Below are 21,599 nucleotides of genomic sequence, written 5' to 3' on the forward strand. Positions count from 1 at the left end.
GTCCCAGCAGACGGGAGAGATTTTCTGTGAGTTCGAGACCAGCCTGGTCTACAAGAGCTAGTTCCAGGACAGCCTCCAAAGCCACAGAGAACCCTGAAGAACAACTTTCCCCCACCTGTCCAGCTTGGTTACTGCCCCTTCCCTTGGAAGCCCTGCTCCCAGAGCACTCACCGGGCCCCATCTTGACCCCGGATCATTTCATTCAGGCTCCCAAGATTCTAACCCGGTTTCTCTTCCTCCCTACTCACACCCAAAGATTTTTTTAAAAATATGAATGTGCGGAATGTTCTAAAAATTATTTTTATTTCATGTGCATTCATGTTTTGCCATGGGTGTTGGGTTGGTTCCCTGAAAACTGGAGTTACAGTTGTGACCCTCCAAATGGGTGCTGAGAATTGAACCCAAGTTCTCTGGAAGAGCAGCCAGTGGTTTTTTTTTTTTTGGAGGGGGGAGCGTTTGGAGACAAGACATTATCTGTGTAGCTCTAGTTGTCCTGGAACTCGCTCTGTAGACCAGGCTGGCCTTAAACTCAAGAGATCCGCCTGCCTCTGCCTCCCGAGTGCTGGGGGCTGAAGGCGTGTGCCACCAACGCCCAGCGAAGTCAGTGTTCTTAAACTGGGAGCCATCTCTCCAACCCACCCCAAATCCCTTTAGAACACAATTTGGAGCAGCTTTGGGGTAAAACCCAACTCTGCGAGCATCCTCTACCCTGAATGACAACCGCCCCGCCCCCCCATGCCACCAACGCACTGGGCATTCGTCATCACCCAAAGAAAACAATTCTAAAATAAAGAGCGGAGGTAAAGAAAACTTGGTCCAGGTGGCCGTAACACACGCCAGTACTCGGGAGACAGAGGCAGGTGAATCCTGTGAGTTCCAGGCCAGCCTGGTCTATACAGCAAGTTTCAGGACAGCCAGGGCTACACAGAGACCCTGTCTTGAAAAAGTAAACAAAGAAAACTTGAGAGGCAGAGGCAAATAAGATCTCTTATGAGTTCAAGGCCAGCCTGGTCTACATACACAGTGAGCTCCAGCGCCATGTGGGAGATCAACCAAAAAAAAAAAAAAAAAAAAAACCAAAAACCAAAAACCAAAAAACCAAACCTAGGAGCTTCTCAAACACTTCCGGAGCAGTTAGGAAGGGGGTCTGCTCAGGGGAAGGGTGGGGGGACTGGCTTCTCTCCCGCCCCACAGCCTCAGGAGCTGGCTTCGGGGGAGAACCAGACACCCCAAGCACAGTTCCACTATAGCCATCTTTATTTATTGCGGAATGCAGCTTGGTGGAAGGAGCTGGCGCCCCAAGGCTTGCCGGGGAACAGGCTGGGCTGGTCCCTGCCCCACATCGTCCCAAACCCAACCCTCCTGGGGGATCCGGCTCCAGGCTGGCAGGCTGGCTTCAGGGTCGATCCTGGCAGCTCCGGCTCAGCAGCGGTCTGAGGGAGGGCACTGAGTTTTCTGGTTATCTTCTGGACAGATAGCCTCCTCTCTGGAAATGGCTTCGCTCAGGCCTTGCAGGTTTTCGAAGAGGGCAGTCAGGGACCCTGACACAGAAGGCATTGCGGGGTGAGGAAGAGCAGGCTGCCCAGGGCACAGGGCTGCCCAGGCTGGGAGGGCCTGAGGGAGGTTCCTGGGCACGCTGTGGGGAGGTGGTGGTGTGTGGATGAGAGGCCGGGGGCCTTTGGGGCTGGGCAGGGGCGTGTGGGTGAAAGTCTACCTTTCATAGGTTCCCGGGAGGGTGCAGCTGCCGGAGACTCGTGTTTGGGGCACTCTACGGGCGGGGGGCTGCGCCCCATGGATTTCTTATCCGTTCCCAGGGGAAGCACGGCCAACAGTCGCTGCTGCTTGTAACGGGAGAGGAGACCCTCCTGCTTCAAGGTGGCCTGGGAAGGAGAGGGTCAGCCGCGCCGCACCACACCGCACCGGGCCACGCAAGCCGCCCCCCCCCCCACCAGCTACCATGACCTCGCTTCCTTCCCGCTGCCGTCCCGTACCAGCATGAGGTTTTTGTCCCTCTCCAGCTCCTGCACTCGCCGGGCCAGCCGCTGCCCCTCCTCCTTCCGGGCTTCATCCTGAAGGCGGCGGAGCTCCTGGTTCCGCTCCTTTTCCCGAGTGGCTTTGTGCTGGATCTGGCGCAAGGAAGCCACTAAGGAGATGGGAGTGGGTCAGCCCAGAGCCCAAAGGTGAGGCCGAGTTCTCAGCTCTGGCTCTCAGGGTCTCTTCCACACCGCGAGCGGGCAGATGGCCAGGGGATCCTGGGCTCTGTCTCTGATACCAGCTCCTCAGGCAAGACGCGGACGCGGAGGGGCTGGAGTCAGAGCTCCCGTAGCGCGGAGGGGCTGGAGTCAGAGCTCCCGTAGCTCACCGGTCCTCATGTGATTGGTGCTCTTGTTTTGAGCCAGGCCTCACTGTGTAGCCCGCCCAGGCTGGCCTTAAAACTATTCTGCCTCTTACGCCCAAGTGCGGGAGGGTGGGCAAGTGCCACCATGCATGCCTAGGGCTCATGGATCTTTTTTCTTTTTTAAAGATTCATTTGCCAGGCATACAGTGTCCTGTCTGCATGTATCCCTGCAGGCCAGAAGAAGGCACTAGATCTCACCATAGACGGTTGTGAGCCATCATATGGTTGCTGGGAACTGAACTCGGGACCTCTGGGAGAGTAAGTAGCCAGTGCTCTTAACCTCTGAGCCATCGCTCCAGCTCCCAGGCTCATGGGTCTTATGACACTGGGGTGTGTCTGCGGGGGTGCAGCTGAACCAGCATGCCTGCAACTCACACGACTCAAACGTCTACATGGGCAACCACGGGTGCATAGGAGAGAGAGAGGCATGTGGATTGCACCGACTCTCCCTCATTCATGTAAGCGCTAAGTTTCTGGTGACCCGCTGAGGGGTAGTGACACAGGCCCAGGAGCCAGAGAGGTCATGTGCTGTTTCTTGATCTGGTATTAGGTGCAGTGTGTTCGCTAAGTCAGAATTCATCATTCAGGTCACCCCTCCTTTTCTTCACTGCAGGCACGCGCCCGGGGTGGGGTGGGGGTGGGATTGACAGCCCTGTGTCCCTGCAGCAGCTTCTTCCTGGAAGGGCCAAGTCCTCCCCAGCATCTCTCACCAGCCTTGGCCTGCTCCCTCCGAGCCTCGTTCAGCCTCCTCTTTGTGTCTGAGAGCTGTTCCCGCAGCCGAGTTTCCACCTCCGCCACCTTCTCTTGCAGAGCTGCGGCGAGGGTACAAGGCGGCATCAGGGCCGGCTGCCCGTGCTGCAGGCTGGCCCCGCCCTGCTCACGCTCCTGTACCTTGCCCGTAGATCTCCTGCTGCTGTGTCAGCTCCTGCCGGAGGTTGGCAGCTTCCTCTGTGCTCTCCTGCTGCCCTTGGCGGGCCGCCTCCAGCTGCTGCCCCACGCTGGCCAGGGACTCCTGGGCGCGCTGCAGCTCCTGCTCCAGCTGCTGGGCCACCTCGTTCAGCTGCCGGCGCTCTGCCTCCCCTGGAAGGAAGTTTCTGTGGTCACACACGGTCTCTGTCCTGGCACCTGAGCCTCAGAACCCATCTACTCCAGCCCATGCACCCACCCATGCACCCACCCACGCATCCACCCACCCATCCACTCACCCACCCACCCAGGCAGGCCTACCTTGCTCCCGTGCCCGGCCCACCTCCTGCTGGATGAGGTGGGCGCTCAGCTGCAGCTCAGCATCCAAGCGGTTCCGTTCTTCCCGTAGCTGCTCCAACTCAAGGCTCAGGTCTGCATCCGGTGGGCGTGCGGGTGGGGGAGGGGGCGGGGGGCAGCTGGCACAGAGATGAGATAAAGGAGTCAGAGGAAATTCACTCAGCAGCCACTTGAGCGGTGCCTCCGTCCCTCCTTGGTCCTCGCTGGGTCCTGGCCACCAATACCAGACGGCCCTCAGCCTCCACACACCCTCCACCTCTGTGTGCCTGAGCTTCACCTTTCCAGGCGCAGCTGAGCAAGGGACAGTTTTCGAGCCATCAAACCTGAGGAGGAAAGGCCAAGGCCAGGAAGATGGGTATACACGGACAGGACAGGAGGACAGGGCTAAGAGGAAGGGGCCGGGCCAGTGGGGACAGCTGCTGTACGCACCCTTAATGGTATGGACCTTGCGGACAGCATAGCTGAGTCGGCTGCTAAGGCTGGGAATCCGGGCTACAGCCTGGTTCACCCTGGTCATGGTGCTGTGGAAGTTCTCCTGAGTGCTGGAAAAGGCACAGGTCACTCACCCTCCACCCTCCCCTCGTCTCTGAAGGACCTGCAGGGAGTGTGCACGGGGCACACCTGTCCCGGAGGACCTGCAGGGCGTGTGCACGGGGCACACCTGTCCCAGAGGACCTGCAGGGCGTGTGCACGGGACACATCTGTCCTGTGCTGTTACACGAGTGGGGAGGTGGGCTGTAAGCAACAAGAAAAGGGCAGAACAGAAGCCACCAGGAGGGACAAGATCTTGGCAGATCTTGCAGCAGGTCAATTAAGCTCCTTAGCAGATCTTAAAAAACTTAAATGCTTAAGCTTTAGTGCCTGTCAGATAAACACACCCAGCTGACGAAGACAGGTGGTGGCGTGCCAGCCTGGTCTTGGAGGCAGGAGGCGCACACAATGCTTTGAATCAGGGGCAGTGACTCTTTGAAGCTAGTCTGATTCTGTGTTGGTTTTAAGGTTTCATCTTTTTTTTTTTCTCTCTCTCTCCTCAGTGCTAGGGATGGAAACCAGGGATTCCTGAATGCCAGGCCAAGTGCTCCACTGAGCTATAGGCCAGCCTGGCCGTACAATTTAGATGCTTTTCCAACTAAACATAAGTGCACAGGAAGGAAGGAGGAAGGGGGAGGGGGAGGTTTAGATCCTCCAGGTCCCCATCAGTGAGCTGCACTACTCAGCTTCAAAGGCTACGGTGGACTGAACTGCAGGATCCCCAGCTCCAGACTAACTGCCAGGGTTAAGTTCACAGCTGGGGGCCGGATCGTGGCCAGATGGACAGCAACCTCCCTCCCACCTGAGGCTCTAAGGGAAGCAGCACCGCCCCGCCCCGTCCCGCCCCGAGGAAGATAACCTGTTCATTGCTCCAACCAGAGACTTCAGGTGCTCCTCAGCAGAGGCTGCCCGCTGCTCCTGCCGCCGCCTGGCCTCCCGAGCCCGATTCAGCTCCACCTGCAGGGTCTGGGAGGATGCTGTTTTGAGAGCGTGTTTTTCTTAAGCCTCCTCCCTGGGGTCTGGCCCACAGACCCCCCCGCCGCGGCGGCCAGGGTCTCCTTCACCCACCCTCGGGTATGCCGGGCGGCTCACACCTTGGTGCTCAACCGCTCCACCTCCAGCTCTGCAGCTTTGTCTTGTAGGGCTCGCTGCAAGATGGCATGCTCCTGGCTCTGGGCCATCACTTGTTCCTGGAGCTCTGCTACCTGGAGAAGCGGAGGGAGCTGGGCAGGAAAGTCTAGAGCCAAAGCCGGGAGGGGGGGCTGCTGCCGGGGTGAAGGAGAATCAAGGAGACCGGCAGGAATCTCTGAAGTGTGTGTGTGGGGGTGGGGGGAGACACTGGTTGTTCTTGCAGAGGACCTGGGTTCAATTCCTTTTAACCCTCATAACTGTAACTCCAGTTCCAGGGCGGCCAACACATTCTGACTTCCATGGGCACACAGTACGTACACATACACAGTCAAAACATTCCTACACACACAAAAATCATCTCCCCCTCCCCACCAGACAGGGTCTTAACTATGTAGCTCTGGCTGTCCTGGAACTCACTATGTAGACCAGGCTGGCCTCGAACTCAGAGATCTGCCTCTCCTTCCCTAAATGCTGGGATTAAAGGTGTGTGCCACTATGCCCAGCTAGATAAACAAATGCTAAAAACAAACAAATAAATAAAAGGAGCCAGGCCATGGTGGCAGACACCTGCCTTTATTCCCAGCACTTGGTAGGCAGAAGCAGGTGGATCTCTGAGTTCTTTTCTTCTCTCTCTCTTTTTTAAAGTCTTACTTTATTACTTGCATTGGCATTTTGCCTGCATGTGTGTCTGTGTGAAGGTGTCGGGTTGCCTGGAACTGGAGCTGGTGCTGGGAATTGAACCTGGGTCCTCTGGAAGAGCAGCCAGTGAGTGCTCTTAACCACCGAGCCATCTCTCCAGCCCGGGATCTCTGCATTTAAAGCCAGCCTGGTCTACAGAGCGGAGTTCCAGGACAGCCAGGGACATACAGGGAAACCCTGTCTCAGAAAAAAACAAACCAATAAAAACCACGGCCCAGGGCACAGCGCAGTCTGGGGGTGGGGGAGCCCCTGGAGCCTGTAAAAGGCCCAGCTCTTCTTTCCCACACGTGGCCCGTGGGCCACACTTCCAGAAACCATCCTGACCCTTGACCACGCCATGCCCTGGCGGACGCTGTCGCCTCCTCAGAGGCCATCCCGGGCCATCATCCTACCTACCACTTCAGTCTCGTTTGACAATACCCACTGGTAACGTCACCACCCTCCTCCACAACTGAAGCTCCATGAGACCCCATGCCCGGCACACGGCGACTGCCCAGAGAGTAACAGCCGCCGTCACTTGTGCGGGACACTGAGTGCAGAACGGTGTGAAGCGGAGCCCCTGACCTGGTCCCTCAGCCCCTTCATGGAGTCCCTGTGCTCCAGGTCCTGGGCCTTGAGCTGCACCATGAGGACAAACACCTTCTCCCGCCAGCGGCACAGCAGCGATCGGCACCTCTTAGGGTACTCGGACTCCAGGACATCTGAAGGCTGGATCTGCATGTGGAGGGGGCAGGAAGGGGGAACCTCTGTTGTTCTGGTCCTGCTGCGGCAGCTGGAGTGACGTTTTGGAGGGCAGGGGTCATAGCAGGTCTGGGCAGCACACCAACTACTTACTGGCCCCCGGCCCCCCCCACATTCCCGAGAGAGCAGGCCAGGGGCTGGCGGATGATGGAGGGTCCTACCTTCCTGGTCAGCTCCTCTTCCTGCAGGGCGAGCATGTGCGTGAGGCTCTGTACCCGAACCTGCAGCAACTCCACGGTGGCCTGAAGGTCAGCCCGCTCCTGCGTCAAGCACTGGGAGGAAGAGCACGGAGCAGGGTCAGTCAGGGTCTCCTGGCTACACCCAGGCGCAGTGGCGGGCAGTCTTAAGCCCCGCATGGCCTCCCTTCCTGGGAGCTGTGAGTTCTCCTCCCTGGCCATCCCTGATCCCCACCTGCACGGTGTCTAGAAGCTCCTTCCGTTCTGGCTCCCATGCCTGCCTGTGAACCTCGGGAGGGACCTGCTCCCCCACATACTTCCTCAGACTGTCCACCAAGGTCACCTGAGCTTCCAGCTCTTCTTGAGTCTTGCTAGGGTGGAGGCAGAACCGGGACAGTCCTCAGTGGATCGGCCCAGACGCCCCCACCACATCACCTGCCCCGGCCCCTCCCTCCCTGCCATCCCTGCCCTGCCCGCTGACCTCAGTTGACCCCGAAGCAGCTCCGCCTCCTTCTGGGCCAAGGACAGCTGTTTGGTTTCCCCTGCCCGTTTCACTTCCAGGCTGTTCAGGGACTTCTCCAAGCCCTCGGCCTTGCTGGTCAGACTGGCGAGAGCCTTCTGGTGAGCCTGGGTCAGGGAGGACAGCTGGGGAGAAAGAGCACATTCAGGGAGGGCCGGCCGGAGGCCCTGCAGAGGGGCTCGGCAGGCAGGAGTGCGGCCTGCTCTTCCAGGACTGGAGTTCAGTTCTCAGCACCCACGGCAGGCGGTTTGCAGGGCGCTCACATGCATGCGTGTGCACAGGCGCATGCACACACACACGGTACACACTCACCAACACAACACACACCATAAACACACGTGTGGTGCACACTCACCAACTCAACACACTAAGCAAAAATAAACCTTTAAGGCGGGCAGCTCACCCCAGCCCGAGAGCCCCCAGCAGATCACCCTGCTTTAAGCAAAGGGAGAATTCTCTGCATCTGGTTCCCGGTTAGTTTCAAACAATCCCCAGTTCCTGCCTCTCTGTGCCCACTGCTGACAGACCACGCCGCTGAGTGCCCGAGTGCTTATGGGCTGGGGAGAGGGCTCTGTCGGTTGAGGACCTGAGCTGGGATGGCACGCCTGTCGTCACCCCAGCTCTATGAGGTGGGAGGAGACATGGACAGCCCCCTGAAGCCCCCCGGGGTTAGTCTGACCAGTCAAAAAAAAAAACAAAACAAAAACCCTGTCTCAGACAAAAGGGGAAGAGAGGACCCACGCCTGAGGTTGCCCTCTGACCTCCACACATGTGCTATGCACACTCACACCTTCACCCACATACACCGACACCCAAAAGTACACACACCCTTCAGTGGTGCTAAGCATGGTGATGCCAAATGCCTATAATCCGTGTGCTGGTTAGTTTTTGGTCAACTTGACATGGTAAAGGTTTTTTGTTTTGTTTTGTTTTCAAGACAGGGTTTCTCTGTCTAACAGTCCTGGCTGTCCTGGAACTCTCTCTGTAGACCAGGTGGGCCTCAAACTCACTCGAACTCACAGAGCTCCGTCTGCCTTCCGAGTGCTGGGATTAAAAGTGTGCACCACCCCTGCCAGGCTGTCAAGCTGGAGTTTTTTGGGGGAGCGGAACTCCAACTGGGAAAATGCATCCATCGGACTGTCCTGCAGGCAAGCCTATGGGACATTTTCTTATTAACGATTGATGTGTGAGGGCCCAGGCCACACACTGCTAGGTAGGCGATCCTGAGTTACATAAGAAAGCAGGCTGACCAGGCCTCAGGAGCAAAGTCAGTAGGCAGTGCTCCTCCTTGGCCTCTGCTCCCGTTCCTGCCTCTGGGTTCCCTCGGTGGACTGTGACCAGGGGCATGCTAGCCAGACAAACCCTCTCCTTCCCAGGTTGCTTTTTGTCATGGTGCTTCAGGACAGCAATAGAAACCCTAGGACAGGGCTGGAGAGATGGCTCAGAGGTTAAGGGCACTGACTGCTGACTGCTCTTCCAGAGGTTCTGGGTTCAATTCCCAGCATCCACGTGACAGCTTACAGCCATCTGTGATGGGATCTGGTGCCCCCTTCTGGCCTGCAGGCACACATGCAGAGCACTGTCTACATAAAGGAAAATAAGAAAAGAAACCCTAAGACATCCCAGTTCTTGAGAAGCTGGGTCGCCGGGCGGTGGTGGCGCACACCTTTAATCCCAGCACTCGGGAGGCAGAGGCAGGCGGATCTATGTGAGTTCGAGGCCAGGCTGGACCGACAGCCTCCAAAACAATACAGACAAACCCTGTCTCGTAAAAACCAAAAAAAAAAAAAAAAAGAGAGAGAGAGAAGCTGGGTCAGGAGTAGTGCCTCAAGTTCAAATCCCGGCCAGGGCTACAATCAAGACCCTGCCTTAACATCCCCCAGCCCCCACAAAACAGACTTGCCATAGCCACCAAGCCTCCTGCTGCCTGACCATGCCGCATCCTGAGGCTCTCCCTGCTCCCCTTGTGCAGGTGCTGACCCTCCCTCAGGAAGGCCTCTCATCCCCTCCCTGCCTGCAGCTTTCTGAGCACTGGCGGCCCCAGCTGACCCTGCTTCAGCTGGGCTGACCTCATGAGGACCCTGTAGGGAGGGAGGGAGGGCCTTCACCGTAGACCCCAGGCAGTGCCAGGGGCATCAGAGCAGCCCCAGGATGTGGAGCCAGTGGGAAGGGTGTCTGCGCTGCTGCCGGCCCCGTCTCTACAAGCATGTGAAATGAAGCACAGAGTCTTTTTAGACATAAAACACGAATCTGTGTTACTTCCCTGCTTTTTGCCCCGGGGCCCGGCGTGGTGGTGTGCACCTTTAATCCTAGCACTTGGGAGGCAAAATCGAGAGGGCCTGTGAGTTCCAGGCCAGCCAGAGCTACACAGTGACTCAACAGCAACAGCAACAACAAAACCTTCTTCTCCAGTGACACCGGGGCTGAACCTTGCGCATACCAGGCAAGCACTTGACTACTGAGCTACTCTACCGTTCCCAGTTCCTTAAAACCTTTCACTGGCCTGGCGGTGGTGGTGCACGCCTTTAATCCCAGCACTGGAGGCAGACGCAGGCGGATCTCTGTGAGTTTGAGGCCAGCCTGGTCTACAGAGCGAGTTCCAGGACAGCCTCCAAAGCCACAGAGAAACCCTGTCTCAAAAAACCAAAAGGAAAAACAAAAACCCTTTCACTGGTTATTTGTCATCTGTTGACCCATCAGCAGCTCATTTCACTCACAAGGACTGTAGAGTTGACTTCTGAACACGGTACCAATTAATTACACAGCTTATCAAATATCAAAGCAGGGCGTTTGCTTAGTGAAGCGAGAAATTCAGAGAACCTTCCTGATGGTGACTCACAGAGCAGCAAGCTGATATTACAAACAAGAGACTCATCTTTACAGTCTCCCTTCCTGAGCTCTCCATGGAGTGGGGTGGCCCTCCCTGTCCCCAGACCACAGTACTGCTCCTGCGCCCTTCCGGCACTTTCCCAGCTGCAGCTGGCTATAGCCACGTTGAGTGTGTCCAACACTGGGCTGTGAGTCCATGAGAAGAGACTCAGGCAAACTTGGTCACTCAATCGATCCCCAGCCAGCTCCTTCCTCAAGCAAGGCAAGGAGAAGATTGCTCAGGGCATCCGAACTGGACATTCTACCCTTCCCAGTCTTCCCCAGGGCCCAGACCCCCCTTCCCAACTCCCTCCCTCCCTCCGCCATATTCCCGGAAGAGCACTTGGCAAAGAAAAGGGAGAATACTACACCCAGAGAGTTTCAGATGGCGCAAACTCACACGGCGCCCAAGAAACAGGCGCAGCCCGAGGAAGACCAAAACACCCAAGCTCTCCCTCCAAGATCCCAGGGCTCTGCTGCTCCGAGGCTCCCTGCAATTTGCTGGAAGGTACACCCCGAAACCCGCTCACCCCCATGTTCACCTGCTCTTGGTGCAGACTCTGAATCTCCTGCAGCTCCCTCTGGTTCCCCTCCTCCAGATTCTTCCGGACCATCTCGGCTCCGGCCAAGGCGGCACGCAGGCCCTCAGCCTCAGCTTGGCCAGCCTTCTCTGCCGCGGCAAGAGCGTCCAGCTCCATGGCCTGAGCCTCCAACCTCATCTTCTGCTGCAGGGAGGTCTCCCGGAGCGTCCGGACCTCCTCCTCCAGCCGTCGCAACTCTTGGAGCTGCCGGGAGATCAGCTCGGCCTGCTGGCTCAGGGCATTGGAGACCCCCAGCTCCAGAGACCTTCAAAGACAGGTGGGCACAGGTGAGGCGTGTCCCCGGTACAGCTGGGAGCGGGGAGACAGCAGATAGTAACCCTGGACTTTATGTGGGGAGGCAGGGGGATCTCCACATTCACACCATCACCTATCAAGTTCCTACTAAGTGTGAGGACCGCTTTCTGGGCTCAGGGGACCTAAGGGCTTGTGAGACCCAGTGAGGAACGCCATCCCTCCAGAGATCCATTCATAAGCAGATGGATTAAACATCAAACGTGCACATCGGGGGAGCACACATTCCCAGTGCAAGGGTCAGAAGAAAGTGTCTGGATTCCCAGTTTAGGATGGTGAAGGGGCGGGGACCGAGCTTCGGGTACCAAGTGTTAACTACAGACTTCTTTGTTGTTTTCATTTGAGACCGGGTCCCCGTGTCACCAAGGCTGACCTTGAACATAGTACATAGCAGAGGCTGGCCCGGAACTTGGGATCCTGCTGCCTTCCCTGCTCCACTAGTGCAACATGGCATGCATGGGTATGCGCACACACACACACACACACACACACACACACACACACACACAAGCACGCACACACAAAATACACACGCAAACGTAACAAAACTTAAAGTCACAGGGCTGGAGAGATGCCTCAGTGGTTAAGAGCACTGGATGCTCTGTTTACAGAGGACCAGGGTTCAATTCCAGCTCACACCTGTGACTCCAGTGCCAGGGGACCTGACACCCTCACCTAGGCATGCATGTGGCAAAAGCACCATTGTACGTAAAATACAAATAAATAATTAACTTTGCTGACCCCCCCCTCATGAAAGGCCTCACCATGCTTGGGGAGTGAAGGGTTTGGTGGTAGGGGGTGTGGGTAGGGCGTATGGAAGGACGGGAGGGAGAGGGAAAGGGGTGGGGATTGATATGTAAAATGATTGTAAATTAGCCGGGCGTTGGTGGCGCGCACCTTTAATCCCAGAACTCGGGAGGCAGAGGCAGGCGGATCTCTGTGAGTTCGAGACCAGCCTAGACTACCAAGCAAGTTCCAGGACAGCCTCCAAAGCCACAGAGAAACCCTGTCTCGAAAAACCAAAAAAAAAATGATTGTAAATTATTTTTTTTTAAAAAGTATGGGGCTGGAGAGATGGGCTCAGAGGTTAAGAGCACTGGCTGCTCTTCCAGAGGACCTGGGTTCAATTCCCAGCACCTACGTGGTGGCTCACAGCCATCTGTAATGCGATCTGGCGCCCTCTTCTGGTGTGTATGCACACATGCAGGCAGAACACTGTATACACGATAAATCGTTTTTTTTAAAAAAAGTAGATTAAATAAATAAATAAATAAAACAAAGCCACTCAGTTTTTCTGCCGGTCTCTTCAGCGTCCCTTCCTGACCTCTCAGGTGTCAGAGGTGGCCTCCCCTAACCCTGCACTACATTAGCGCACCCACACTTGTCTTCTTCAAGACTCTCCCCAGCCAAAAAAATAAAAAATAAATAAACAACAGCTGGGTGTCGGTGGTGGTGCGCACTTTTAATCCCAGCACTCGGGAGGCAGAGGCAGGCGAATCTCTGTGAGTTCGAGACAGCCTGGTCTACAGAGCGAGTTCCAGGACAGCCTCCAAAACAATACAGAGAAACCCTGCCTCGAAAAACCCCCCAAAAATAAAAAATAAATACTCTCCCCGGTGTAAACTGGTTTCTAGGGATGCACCTCTACACCCCACTCTCCGGGTGCAGGCTCCTGGTGAGTGTTCGACACACTGTTGTCCCGGGAGCCTGAGGGCGCTCCATCCATCCACCTATGGCTCAGTGTCATGCATACTTATAACTCGTTTGTGTGGAGGCTCCTGAGGTAGGTAGCCACCCGAGAATCACAGGATCTCGTGTGACCGGAGGCTAGTGAAATGACTTGTCATAGTTCCCTACGGTCTGCCTCCTAAAGTCCCCCTTCTTCATCATGCGTTCTTCCTTGACGAGTGGCAAAACGACACTCCCGGCGTACCGGGGGCAAAGACACACACGAAACGATGGAACAAAGAACCCTCGCTCTCACGCACAGACGTATTCACGGGGGCTGGAGACGTGGCTCAGTGGTCGACAGTGCTTGCTGCTCCTGCAGAGGAGCCCAGTTCAGCTCCCAGCACCCACATTCCATGGCTTGGGTCATGCCCGGCTCAAAAATAACATCTTGACCCACACGTGGCGGGCACAGCCAGCTCCAGCGGTGTATGCCGGGAAAGGCCCTTTTAACCACTCCACTAAGAACCAGCATGTCTAAGAGACAGGTCCATCCATCCCCTCCCTTAGACATCTACACTCCTTGTTTATTTTATTTTGGTTTTTCGAGACAGGGTTTCTCTGCATTGTTTTGGAGGCTGTCCTGGAACTTGCTCTGTAGACCAGGCTGTCTCAAACTCACAGAGATTCGCCTGCCTCTGCCTCCCGAGTGCTGGGTGGCACCAATGCCAGGCCACTCCTTGTTTATTGCTAACTATAGCTCTTACTTGAAAAACTGTTTTTGTGATATGTAATTTTACTATCTTAAAGTTAAAACCCTTCTTTTTATTTAGACAGAAAAGAGGAGATGATGGAGGAAGTCCTTTTGTATATATGTTTCTCTTATTGGTTGATGAATAAAACACTGTTTGGCAAGCAGAGGCAGGAAGATAGGCGGGGCCAGGAGACCAGGAGGATGCTGGGGGAGGCAGAGAGGTGCCGCCACGCAGCCACCAAAGGAGTAACAGGTCTGGGCATTCTCTGGTAAGCTAAGACCACGTGGAAATACATAGACTTATAGAAACGGGTTAATAGGGGCTGGAGGGCTGGCTCAGAGGTTAAGAGCACTGGCCCCTCTTCCAGAGGACCTGAGTTCAACTCCCAGCAACCACATGGTGGCTCACAACCATCTGTAGTGAGATCTGGCGCCCTCTTCTGGCCTGTGGACATACATGCAGACAGAACACTGTATACGAAATAAATAAGTCTTTAAAAAAGAAAAAAAAAAGTAGGTTAATAAACTGGGAGGTGGTGGCGCACGCCTTTAATCCCAGCACTCGGGAGGCAGAGGCAGGGGGGATCTCTGTGAGTTTGAGGCCAGCCTGGTCTACAAGAGCGAGTTCCAGGACAGCCTCCAAAGCTACAGAGAAACCCTGTCTCAATCCTCCCCAAAGAGAAATAAAGGAAGAGAGAGCTAGCCAGTAAGAAGCCCTAGCCATCGGCCAATAGTTTTTTTAATAGTGTCCATGTGTTTATTTGGGGCTGAAGTGGCAGTGGGACCTGTAGGGAAAGAAAAACTCTAGCAACACTTGTTCGTTGGGAATTTAAGTCCAGAGCGCTCTCTCTCTCTCTCTCTCTCTCTCTCTCTCTCTCTCTCTGTTTTCCCCAGTGCATAACGGTATATGCAGTGTAGGTACCAGCCACGGCCTACAGAAAACCACACAAGTTACGGAACTTAGGGCTGAAATAAAGGAATGTGTACATAAAGAAAAAGGTGATTGACAGGTGATTCCCTACCTGTCTCTCCGCCCTGGCCTCTGCCCATCTCCACAAACGTCCTGTTCCCACGTGGTCGCTGTAGGCCTCTGAGAGTCCAGTGGCTGCCTCTGTAGGACATCTTGGCCTGGGCTGGATTGAGCCAGGGGGATGTCTGAAGCCCAGGTGGGGGCCTTTCTCGGCAGAGTTGGATGGGGCCGAGCTTGGAAGTGGGAGGGAGGAATGAGTCCCGCAAAACCTGAGGGGGGGGGGTCAACAAGAGTAAAGACTCAGGAGGGAGCGGGGAGGGAGGGAGGGGGATCCCCCAGCCTCCTTAATGGCCTCACTGACCTGAAGGTGGCAACATTGCCCTGCTCTCTGAAGCCTCTAGATCTTGTCCCCAAGCTCTTACTTTCCCCTGGACAATAGGAGAAACAAGGGCACTCCAGTTCAGTTTCCAGGCCACCTTCCAAAGGAGAAAGTCCTACAATGACAAAGTCACAATCCTTCAGTTACTGACAGGTCCACCTGGCTCTGAGCTCCTCTCCCCCTTTCTTCCCTAACAAGGCAGACGATAATAACCAAACCACTTGCTTGTCCTGACCACAGGCTCGTGACCAAGAACCAGGCAACAACCGCGGGGTAAATGTACCCAGATGGGGGCCAGGGGGGATGCTCTTGGAGATTGCTTCTACTTACAGGATGGTGGGCGGTGCCTTTACCTTCCTCCTTAAGTGTCTACGGTCCCTGCAGCTCAGGGATGGCGGTGAGCGGGACCGTAGGGAGCCCCGTCTCCACGGTTCTCGCCATGGTGCCGTAGGGACGGAGGGAAGGCCATCCAGGCACCACCGAGCCATGATTTCTGGGTCATTTCCTATCAACGCGTTAGCCCAAGGCCTGGCCCCAGAAGAAGGGGGCCACATGTGTGGTTAAGCGGCTTCCCTAGGATTCCCGGGGGAGGAGTGTTGCAAGCAGCCTGGAGCCCGTTGCCAGGTAGCCAGCTTCCTGCTATCGCCTCTGAGTCTCCCTGCAGCGGGACTCAGTTTCTCCCCATGCCCTCTGCTTCCATCCCCGAAGCCCTTCTCTGCTCGGAGTCCTGCAGCATCTTCTTTGTCCAACTCCCGTCCGAACTCAAATGTTTTGGGGTTTTGGTTTTTTTTGTTGTTGTTGTTTCCCCACTCAACGAGACTCCTACTCCTACCCTCTTCTCTTCCTAGTCCTAGTCTGCATTTTTCTTGACATTACGATCCTGGTCGCTCCCCGTCCGCCGGCCTCCCCTCTCCTCCCCCGCACACACCCCCTGGCTCATCCCCACCCCAACCCCAACCCCCTAGGACCCTGAGCTGTAAGGCTGCCCCGACCCCCTCATGTGTTCCTCTACCGGGCTCCTGCGCGCCTCTCCTCCCCTGTGCACCCCCTCCACCCACCCTAGCACCCCATCTCAGACCCTTTTCCGCCCCCAACCGACTCTGTCCGAACGCCCCTTACCCGGCGCGAGGTCCGCCCTCTCGCCACGCCCCTTAGCTCCTAGCTCCCCGGCTTAGGCGTTCACGCCGTGAGCACGCATGCGCGCGGCGGGTGGGTTGGCGGGCCGCTCAGAAGCCCCATCGCTCCCCCCCACACCCCCACACCCCCGTCCGGCCGGCCGGAAGGAGGAAGGAAGGATGAACGGCGCACGCAGGAACACGGACGCCTCCAGGCCTTCGGCGCGCCCTGGCGGCCCCTCCCCACCCCCCGGGAACCCGGGAAAACGCCTAGGCCAATCAGAAACGGCGGAGGGCGGGCCCTCCCCGCGCACCGTCCAGTAGAACGGAGGAGGACGAGTCGGGTGGCCAATCAGAGCCAGCCTGGGGAGGGGCGCGGGCTCGCAGGCGCGAAGCTGGACCCGGGAATTCCGAAGGAGGAGTCTGCGCGGCGCGCGCGCGCGCACCGCCCGCCCGCCCGCTCGCTCGCCCGAGCCGCGCCCTCCGGAGGGCGGCTTCCTGGCTGTCAAACCGCAGTGGGAGCGAGGGGAGCAGGGTGTGGAGTCCGTTCCTCGGGGCACCCCGCAAGCGCGAGAGGAAAGGGTGAGCTCCACTTTGCTGCAGAGTTAGGAACCTGTCTGCGCCCCCCTTGGTGGGTGACAGCGGATCCCCTTCCCTCGGGGGAGGACAGAAGGGGTGCTCCTCCTGGATTGGGAAGTTTGACCTCTAAGTAGGGCTTCCCACCCCCCCTCCGTCCCCGGCTCCTGGTTACACTTGAGGGGGACACGTTCGTGTGGCGCGCGCGTCGGTATAGCAGGACCTCCTCGCCCAGCCGGCGTGTCCCCGGCTGCCGCCTAAAGTAGCTTTGCCTTGAACAGATTGTTACAGCCTCCCCGGATGTTCTGCGGCCTGAGGATCCGGCTCCACTGAGGTCCCGCAGGACGTCTTCCTGGCCTTGCATCGCATCAGGACTTCCCTGGAATTGCTTTTTTTTTTTTTTTTTAAAGTCTGATCTTGACAGCCGCTAGCCTACCGCGGTTGCATGCGTGTCCCAGGCCTCCTCTGGCGCTCTTGAAAATTCCGAGTTTCTCGAGTTGGCATTACCCACAGCGCGGCTGCTGACGTCAGGCAGACCTGAGCCGAAGCCCACGGTGCGTGGCCCGGGAGTAGGCGAGGTGATGAGCTGCTGAGAAGCGGTGCAGAGGGGGCGCCCCCCATGCTTCCCTGCTTCCAGCTGCTGCGCATAGGGGGCGGCAGGGGCGGTGATCTCTACACCTTCCACCCCCCGTCCAGATCGGGCTGCACCTATCGGTTGGGCTGCAGGGCCGACCTGTGTGATGTGGCCCTGCGGCCCCAGCAGGAGCCGGGCCTCATCTCTGGGGTCCACGCTTTGCTGCATGCCGAGCTCCAAGGGGACGCCTGGAGGGTCAGCCTGGAGGACCACAGCAGCCAAGGTAAGCGGGCGAGCGGGCAGCCCCATGTTGCCAGGAGTAGGGGAGCCTCTGGGACCATCCCCCCCTACCTGCCGAGTCCCTGTCAATCCCCGGGAGAGCAGACAAGCAGGATCCGCCTTGTGGACCCATCAGAGCTGTGCAGGACTAACCTGCCCGGCTGCTTTAGCTCACACAGGGAGGCGCTGGGGTGTCACCGGTGGGGTGCCACAGTGGGACATTCTAGCACTATGCTCAGACTTGACCCAGTGTCCAGGGTTGTGAACCACCCTGTTCCCGTTAAGGCGGTGTTCTAGTGACCTAGGCATTCCATCCCGGGGCAAGGCAGCCTCAAAAAGCCTGGCTTCCACAGCATCTCCAGTTCCATCTAGCTCAGACACAGGCTTTGGAGAAGCCTAACCTGATGTATTTCGGCATCAGTCTCTAACAGCCAACAGCAATTGCGTGCACTGTTGCAGGACAGGTCCTATATGTAGTAGCGTTACCCGTGGATGGAGCTGATATACCGCTAACAGTTAAAGAGAATGACAGCAGGAGGGAAGCTTGGTGGTGTGTGTGTGTGTGTGTGTGTGTGTGTGTGTACCCTAAGAGCTCAGCACTTAAGAGGCTGAGGCAGAAGGATCATCCTGAGTTCTGGGCCAATCTAGGTGACAGACTGGGACTTTGTCCCAAAAGGGAAAAAAAGATGAAGGAACGGAGCCATTGAGTGGTAGATCTGCTCAAGCAGGAGCCTGAGCCGCGTGGCGGTGGCGGCACAGGATTTTGGTCAACCCCACTGTGTTCCCATGAAAACCAAGTGGCCAGGTCATGGAACCTCTCACCAGACATGTTCCTATTGTCATTTGTCTTGTCTCACCACCAACAGGGACTTTGGTCAACAATGTCCGACTCCCAAGGGGTCACAGGCTGGAGTTGAGTGATGGTGACCTTCTGACCTTTGGCCCCGAAGGGCAAGCAGGAACCAGCTCCTCGGAATTCTACTTCATGTTCCAGCAAGTCCGGGTCAAACCTCAGGACTTTGCAGCAATCACTGTCCCTCGGTCCAGGGGAGGAGCTGGGACTGGCTTCCAGCCGATGGTGCCCCCCCAGGGGGCACCCCAGCGGCCACTCAGCACCCTGTCCTCCGCTCCCAAGGCCACGCTGATCCTCAACTCCATCGGCAGCCTCAGCAAGCTGCAGCCTCAGCCCCTCACCTTCTCCCGGGGCGGCGGCAGACCGCAGAGCCTGGCTGTTCCCATCCAGCCAGAAGTGGGAGCCTCGCCTACCCCACCCACAAGGAACCGGAGGAAATCAGCTCACAGAGTGTTGGCAGAGCTGGATGATGAGAGCGAGGCTTCCCTGAGCCCTCTGTCAGCCCTCATGGAGCCCAGGAAGAAGCTCCGTGTGGAGAAGGCTGCTCTGGTGTCCAGTGGGTAAGCCGAGTCCTCAGTGTTCACCTCTGTCAGCACCGTACACCCTAGACTCCTTTTTTACAGCCCCAGACTGCCGTCTTCAAGGCAGGGGTGAGAGGGACAGATGAACTCTGGGTTGGCTTTCACCCATTAAACTCATGAGCTAGTTGTGTGAGCTTGGGGGAGTAATGGTTAGAACTTGACCAAAAAAAAAAAAAAAAAAAACCCAAAATACTAGGCTAGAGATGGCTCAGCAGTTAAGAACACTGGCTGCACTTCCAGAGGGCCTGGGTTCAGTTCCCAGAACCCACTACAGTTCTAGAGGATCCAGTGTCCTCTTCTGACCTTTGTGGGTACCAAGCACATATATGCTAACAAACTACTCATACACATGAAAATGAAATATATATAAACCCACAATCTGGGGTAGGCGGCGGCACAGGAGTGTCTCACTGGGACAGCATCACCTAGCCTGCACTGGACTTGCCCAGAGTTGGAGTCCCAGCCAATGCACATGAAACACTGCTAATTCCCCAGCACTTGATAGTTGAGGCAGAAGACAGGATTGCCAAGTATGAGACCAATACTAGAGTAAGTAGGCTAGTTACCCAGAGGCAAGGTCTAGACTTCCAAGTTGCTCAGGAACATTCCCAGGACCCCCACTGTAGATGAGTGGGAAGCCCCCTGCCGCTACCCACTACAAGAAGACAGTAGTAGCCTGGGTTTGCCTGTGACGGTGTCTGGTACCACGTGACCTGCATTGGACTACCATCCAGGCCACCCAGGATGCCACGTTGGTATCCAGACCTTGGGCTTCCCAGGCCAGAGGGCACAGATAGGGTTTCCCCAGTTCATGGACACAGTGTGTGGAACTTAAGGGCTGGAGTGATTGGCTCAGTGATCAAGAGCTCTTGTGGCTTCTGCAGACAGCTTACGCTCAGCTCACTCTAGTCCCGTGGGATCCAGCAACCTCTCCTGGCCCGTGGCCACCAGGCACACATATACATATACGTACAAGCAAACACTTTTTTTGGGGGGGGGGGTTTCGAGACAGGGTTTCTCTGTGGCTTTGGAGGCTGTCCTGGAACTCACTTTGTAGACCAGCCTGGCCTCTTAACTCACAGAGATCCGCCTGCCTCTGCCTCCCAAGTGCTGGGATTAAAGGCGTGTGCCACCAACGCCCAGCCACTTTTTTTTTTTTTTAAAGAAAAGAATGGATCGGCTGGGCGTTGGTGGTGTACGCCTTTAATCCCAGCACTCGGGAAGCAGAGGCAGGTGGATCTCTGTGAGTTCGAGACCAGTCTGGACTACCAAGCAAGTTCCAGGACAGCCTCCAAAGCCACAGAGAAACCCTGTCTCGAAAAACCAAAAAAAAAAAAAGAATGGATCTTAAGAAATGCCTCCTCTCTCCAAAGGAGGGAATAACCACATTGCTACAGGCTGACAAGGCTGAGGCGACAGAAAAAAGATGGTTTCCTGCCTTCAAGTAACCAGTGAGCTGGAATGCCCAGTGACAAGGAATCCAGCCTTGTTCCCATGGACACCTGAGTACCTGCAGCTAGAGCAACCATCGCAGAAACCACCCCGGACTTCCTTATGCCACGGCTAGCGCCGCCGCCGCCACCTCCCGAGTCTCTGAGGAGTCTCTCTGAGTGGCTTTTCACAGCCTTGCCTTTGTAACAAATAAAATAAACTGCTTCATCCACACGGGGTGGCATTCTTGAGTCTAAGCCCGCTTTCCAAACGACGGGCCGCCCAGACTTGGTGTGGCCTGCAGATGGAATTCCCCGCAGCAGAAGCACCTGTGGGGACCACGTGGCCCTTGCTGCCAAGCCCGACCGCCCACATTGTGGAAGGAGAGAATGTTCACAAGTTGTCCTCATATTGCGGCACTCACTCAAGTATTCACATGCACACAGTGTGGTGAGCGAGGGCCTGGAGCGATGGCTCAGAGGTTAAGAGCACTGGCTGCTCTTCCAGTGGTCCTGAGTTCAATTCCCAGCAACCCCACAGTGGTTCTCAACCGTCTGTAATGAGATCTGGTGCCCTCTTCTGGCCGCAGGGACACGAATGTGCCCTCTTACTGGTGTGCACGTATACAAGCAGAACACTGCATACATAATAAATAAATCTTACTGCTGCGCGTTACCAGCCACCTTGGTCTACAGAAGGTCCTGTCTTCCAAGGGTAGAGTTCTGGTGGGGTTGACATGCAGCAAAAATAAAGCTTGAAGACTCGGTTTTTTAGGTGGGAGAAATGGCTCAGCAGTTAGCAGTTAAGAGAGCGTTGGATAGCCTTTAATCCCAACACTGTAAAGGAGGCCACCCTGGTCTACTTACAGAGTTAGTTCCAGGATAGCCCGGCTACACAAGAGAAACCTTGTCTACGGGGAAAGAGCAACAGTTGCTCCTGTAAGAGGAACCAGGTCTGGTTCCCAGAATCCACAGACTGTTCACAACTTAACCAGTTCCAGGGGATTCAATACCCTCTTCTGTCACTTTACACACGGTGCACATACACACACACACACACACACATACATACATACCTACATACGTGCAGACCAAAAAAATAATTTGGAAGCCGGGAGTTGGTGGTGCACGCCTTTAATCCCAGCACTCGGGAGGCAGAGGCAGGTGGATCTCTGAGTTCGAGGCCAGCCTGGCCTACAG

The 21,599-nt window shown here is 56.3% G+C and overlaps 2 protein-coding genes across 13 annotated transcripts; one reads left to right on the top strand and one right to left on the bottom strand.

The window, feature by feature from the left end:
• Positions 1-1,239: 1,239 nt before the first annotated feature.
• On the bottom strand, positions 1,240-16,251 carry Cchcr1 (coiled-coil alpha-helical rod protein 1). Of its 9 annotated transcripts, none has more exons than XM_013126342.3 (18): positions 16,111-16,251; positions 14,974-15,106; positions 14,665-14,881; positions 10,870-11,173; positions 7,421-7,584; positions 7,175-7,310; positions 6,925-7,035; positions 6,587-6,736; positions 5,287-5,397; positions 5,052-5,158; positions 4,091-4,203; positions 3,939-3,984; positions 3,626-3,780; positions 3,290-3,478; positions 3,109-3,210; positions 1,992-2,143; positions 1,715-1,880; positions 1,240-1,541 (listed from the first exon to the last, which is right to left on the bottom strand). In XM_013126342.3, the coding sequence occupies exons 2-18, from the start codon at positions 14,987-14,989 to the stop codon at positions 1,423-1,425; spliced, it is 2,358 nt and encodes a 785-aa protein (XP_012981796.1). In that variant the 5' UTR covers positions 14,990-15,106; positions 16,111-16,251; the 3' UTR covers positions 1,240-1,422. The 9 variants fall into 9 exon arrangements, with proteins under 9 accessions (XP_012981796.1, XP_012981798.1, XP_005087687.2 ...); XM_013126344.3 differs by having other exon boundaries at positions 14,974-15,040; positions 16,111-16,225; XM_005087630.4 differs by lacking the exon at positions 16,111-16,251 and adding an exon at positions 15,345-15,902 and having other exon boundaries at positions 14,974-15,040.
• A 285-nt stretch (positions 16,252-16,536) lies between these two features.
• Tcf19 (transcription factor 19) lies at positions 16,537-20,632 on the top strand. Of its 4 annotated transcripts, none has more exons than XM_013126347.3 (4): positions 16,537-16,688; positions 16,964-17,539; positions 18,402-18,948; positions 20,343-20,632. In XM_013126347.3, the coding sequence occupies exons 2-4, from the start codon at positions 17,302-17,304 to the stop codon at positions 20,350-20,352; spliced, it is 795 nt and encodes a 264-aa protein (XP_012981801.1). In that variant the 5' UTR covers positions 16,537-16,688; positions 16,964-17,301; the 3' UTR covers positions 20,353-20,632. The 4 variants fall into 4 exon arrangements, with proteins under 4 accessions (XP_012981801.1, XP_005087673.1, XP_040588156.1 ...); XM_040732222.1 differs by having other exon boundaries at positions 16,552-16,688; positions 17,093-17,539; XM_040732221.1 differs by having other exon boundaries at positions 16,556-16,737.
• The last annotated feature ends 967 nt before the right edge of the window (positions 20,633-21,599 follow it).

The sequence above is a fragment of the Mesocricetus auratus genome, unplaced genomic scaffold (genome assembly GCF_017639785.1).
Source record: "Mesocricetus auratus isolate SY011 unplaced genomic scaffold, BCM_Maur_2.0 Super-Scaffold_100027, whole genome shotgun sequence".
NCBI lineage: Eukaryota > Metazoa > Chordata > Mammalia > Rodentia > Cricetidae > Mesocricetus > Mesocricetus auratus.

Bases quoted from the DNA above. Each gene is read 5' to 3' on its own strand.
- Cchcr1 (XM_013126339.3), bottom strand. From the start codon at position 15,545: ATGTGGCCCCCTTCTTCTGGGGCCAGGCCTTGGGCTAACGCGTTGATA. The intron at 4,204-5,051 runs GTTATCTTCCTC...TGCCTTTTCCAG, and splicing joins CTGGTTGGAGCAATGAACAG to CACTCAGGAGAACTTCCACA. The intron at 3,479-3,625 runs GTAGGCCTGCCT...ACTTCCTTCCAG, and splicing joins GGGCCGGGCACGGGAGCAAG to GGGAGGCAGAGCGCCGGCAG.
- Tcf19 (XM_013126347.3), top strand. From the start codon at position 17,302: ATGCTTCCCTGCTTCCAGCTGCTGCGCATAGGGGGCGGCAGGGGCGGT. The intron at 17,540-18,401 runs GTAAGCGGGCGA...CACCACCAACAG, and splicing joins GGAGGACCACAGCAGCCAAG to GGACTTTGGTCAACAATGTC.